Source organism: Scyliorhinus canicula, chromosome 1 (assembly GCF_902713615.1).
Source record: "Scyliorhinus canicula chromosome 1, sScyCan1.1, whole genome shotgun sequence".
NCBI classification, from domain to species: domain Eukaryota; kingdom Metazoa; phylum Chordata; class Chondrichthyes; order Carcharhiniformes; family Scyliorhinidae; genus Scyliorhinus; species Scyliorhinus canicula.
The window spans coordinates 212,839,309-212,841,995 of NC_052146.1; the positions used below are offsets into that span (position 1 = coordinate 212,839,309).

Genomic DNA, 2,687 nt, shown 5'->3' on the forward strand with positions numbered 1-2,687 from the left:
GTCTTGAACAAATACTTTTCTTCAGTATTTACGAATGAGAGGGGCCATATTGTTGGAGAGGACAGTGTGAAACAGACTGGTAAGCTGGAGGAGAAAATTGTTAGGAAGGAAGATGTGTTGGGCATTTTGAAAAACTTGAGGATAGGCAAGTTCCCCGGGCCTGACGGGATATAGCCAAGGATTCTATGGGAAGCAAGAGATAAAATTGCAGAGCCGTTGGCAATGATCTTTTCGTCCTCACTGTCAACAGGGGTGGTACCAGGGGATTGGAGAGTGGTGAATGTCGTGCCCCTGTTCAAAAAAGGGAATAGGGATAACCCTGGGAATTACAGACCAGTTAGTCTTACTTCGGTGGTAGGCAAAGTAATGGAAATTTGACATTTTCAAAAGATTACATAACATTTAAAAATCAAATCCAAATTACTGAACACAGGAAGTATTTTTGTTTGTGTAATCATGCAAGTATCTATCTTCTGGACGTTCAAGGAAGACTTTATCCAGAAAACTTCATGTAATGACTAAACACCAAAAAAACATAATCCCAAGGACTCCTTAGTTGCTATTTCCAGATATACTTACTTTCTTGCTTTTTTAAAGAACATTATAAATTCCATTTACTTAACAAAGAGTAGCTGCACGCTCGCCTTATTTGTCCTCAAGAGGTCCATTGGCTTTGGGAACAAATTTCAATGAGCTGCTGAATACTCAAAACTGTGACTGGCCTTTCTTGGGCCCATCATTGGGGAACTCGTGACCAAGTCCGTTCCCACACTTTCCACAAGAAACCTTTAAGGCGCTAACACCATCCTTTCTTTTAGATAGGCTGTCTGGATGAATAGTTTCAGTAAAAGCCGGCCATGGCGAGGAATGGTCATATTTAGCTCGACTTGAAAACAATTCATGTCCACACTTTGAACAGATGTATATCCCCGCTTCAAAGTGCTTTTTATAAATCTCGCCACCGAAAAAGGAGCAAAACACCATCTGAGGGATAGGATTTCTGAGCATCTGGAAAGACACTGCTTGATTAGGGATAGTCAGCACGGATTTGTGAGGGATAGGTCTTGCCTCACAAGTCTTATTGAATTCTTTGAGGAGGTGACCAAGCACGTGGATGAAGGTAAAGCAGTGGATGTGGTGTACATGGGTTTTAGTAAGGCATTTGATAAAGTTCCCCATGGTCGGCTTATGCAGAAAGTAAGGAGACATGGGATAGTGGGAAATTTGGCCAGTTGGATAACGAACTGGCTAACCGATAGAAGTCAGAGAGTGGTGGTGGATGGCAAATATTCAGCCTGGAGCTCAGTTACCAGTGGTGTACCGCAGGGATCAGTTCTGAGTCCTCTGCTGTTTGTGATTTTCATTATTGCCTTGGATGAGGGAGTTGAAGGGTGGGTCAGTAAATTTGCAGACAATATGAAGATTGGTGGGGTTGTGGATAGTGAGGAGGGCTGTTGTCGGCTGCAAAGAGGCATAGATAGGATGCAGAGCTGGGCTGAGAAGTGGCAGATGGAGTTTAACACTGAAAAGTGTGAGGCTGTCCATTTTGGAAGGACAAATATGAATGCGGAATACAGGGTTAACGGTAGGGTTCTTGACAATGTGGAGGAGCAGAGAGATCTTGGCGTCCATGTTCATAGATCTTTGAAAGTTGCCACTCAGGTGGATAGAGCTGTGAAGGCCTATGGTGTGTTAGCATTCATTTGCAGAGGGATTGAATTTAAGAGCCGTGAGGTGATGACACAGCTGTACAAAACCTTGGTAAGGCCACATTTGGAGTACTGTGTGCAGTTCAGGTCACCTCATTTTAGGAAGGATGTGGAAGCTTTGGAAAAGGTGCAAAAGAGATTTACCAGGATGTTGCCTGGAATGGAGAGTAGGTCTTATGAGGAAAGGTTGAGGGTGCTAGGCCTTTTCTCGTTAGAACGGAGAAGGATGAGGGGCGACTTGATAGAGGTTTATAAGATGTTCAGGGGAATAGATAGAGTAGACAGTCTTTTTTCCCCAGGTGTAATGGTTTATTACAAGGGGACATAAATTTAAGGTGAATGGTGGAAGATATAGGGGGAATGTCGGAGGTAGGTTCTTTACCCAGAGAGTAGTGGGGGCATGGAATGCACTGCCTGTGGAAGTAGTTGAGTCGGAAACATTAGGGACCTTGAAGCGGCTATTGGATAGGTACATGGATTACGGTAGAATGATGGGGTGTAGATTAATTTTTTCTTAATCTAGGACAAAAGTTCGGCACAACATGGTGGTGTATTTTTCTATGTTCTATGTACTCCATTGTATGGCTTTTCTTCTCGCAAAGCTGTGACATATGTTCCCTCTCTCACTGCTAAGCTCCTTTTACTCTGGCTTCCCATTAAAACTAAAAAGGTATTTTCCCTGAAATTGGCCCCTGGTTGCTAAGTAACATTTCATTCTTTCCCCAAGCCTGTGTTTACTTTTCCCATCATAAACTCTCTCCGCACAATAGAAACACAGTTTTAACTGAAACCAAAAGCCCCATACATGCAAACACCTTTGTTTAACATAAATCTAACTTTTTATTAGTCTTCCTTGCACAAAAAACACTAAATTAAACTCAATTCAACCTATACCTTATTTCTAACACCCAGCAATACAAATAGGTAAAAAAAAAACTCTGCTTCCTGATACTTATTTAAAGTTCAATATTTCCAGAG

General features: G+C 42.2%; 1 protein-coding gene across 1 annotated transcript; it reads right to left on the reverse strand.

Moving 5' to 3' along the window:
* Nucleotides 1-422: 422 nt before the first annotated feature.
* LOC119977861 (methionine-R-sulfoxide reductase B1-like) lies at nucleotides 423-984 on the reverse strand. The gene has a single exon (XM_038819125.1). It carries the CDS (start codon nucleotides 982-984, stop codon nucleotides 646-648), a length of 339 nt encoding a protein of 112 aa, XP_038675053.1. The 3' UTR covers nucleotides 423-645.
* Between the last annotated feature and the right edge of the window lie 1,703 nt (nucleotides 985-2,687).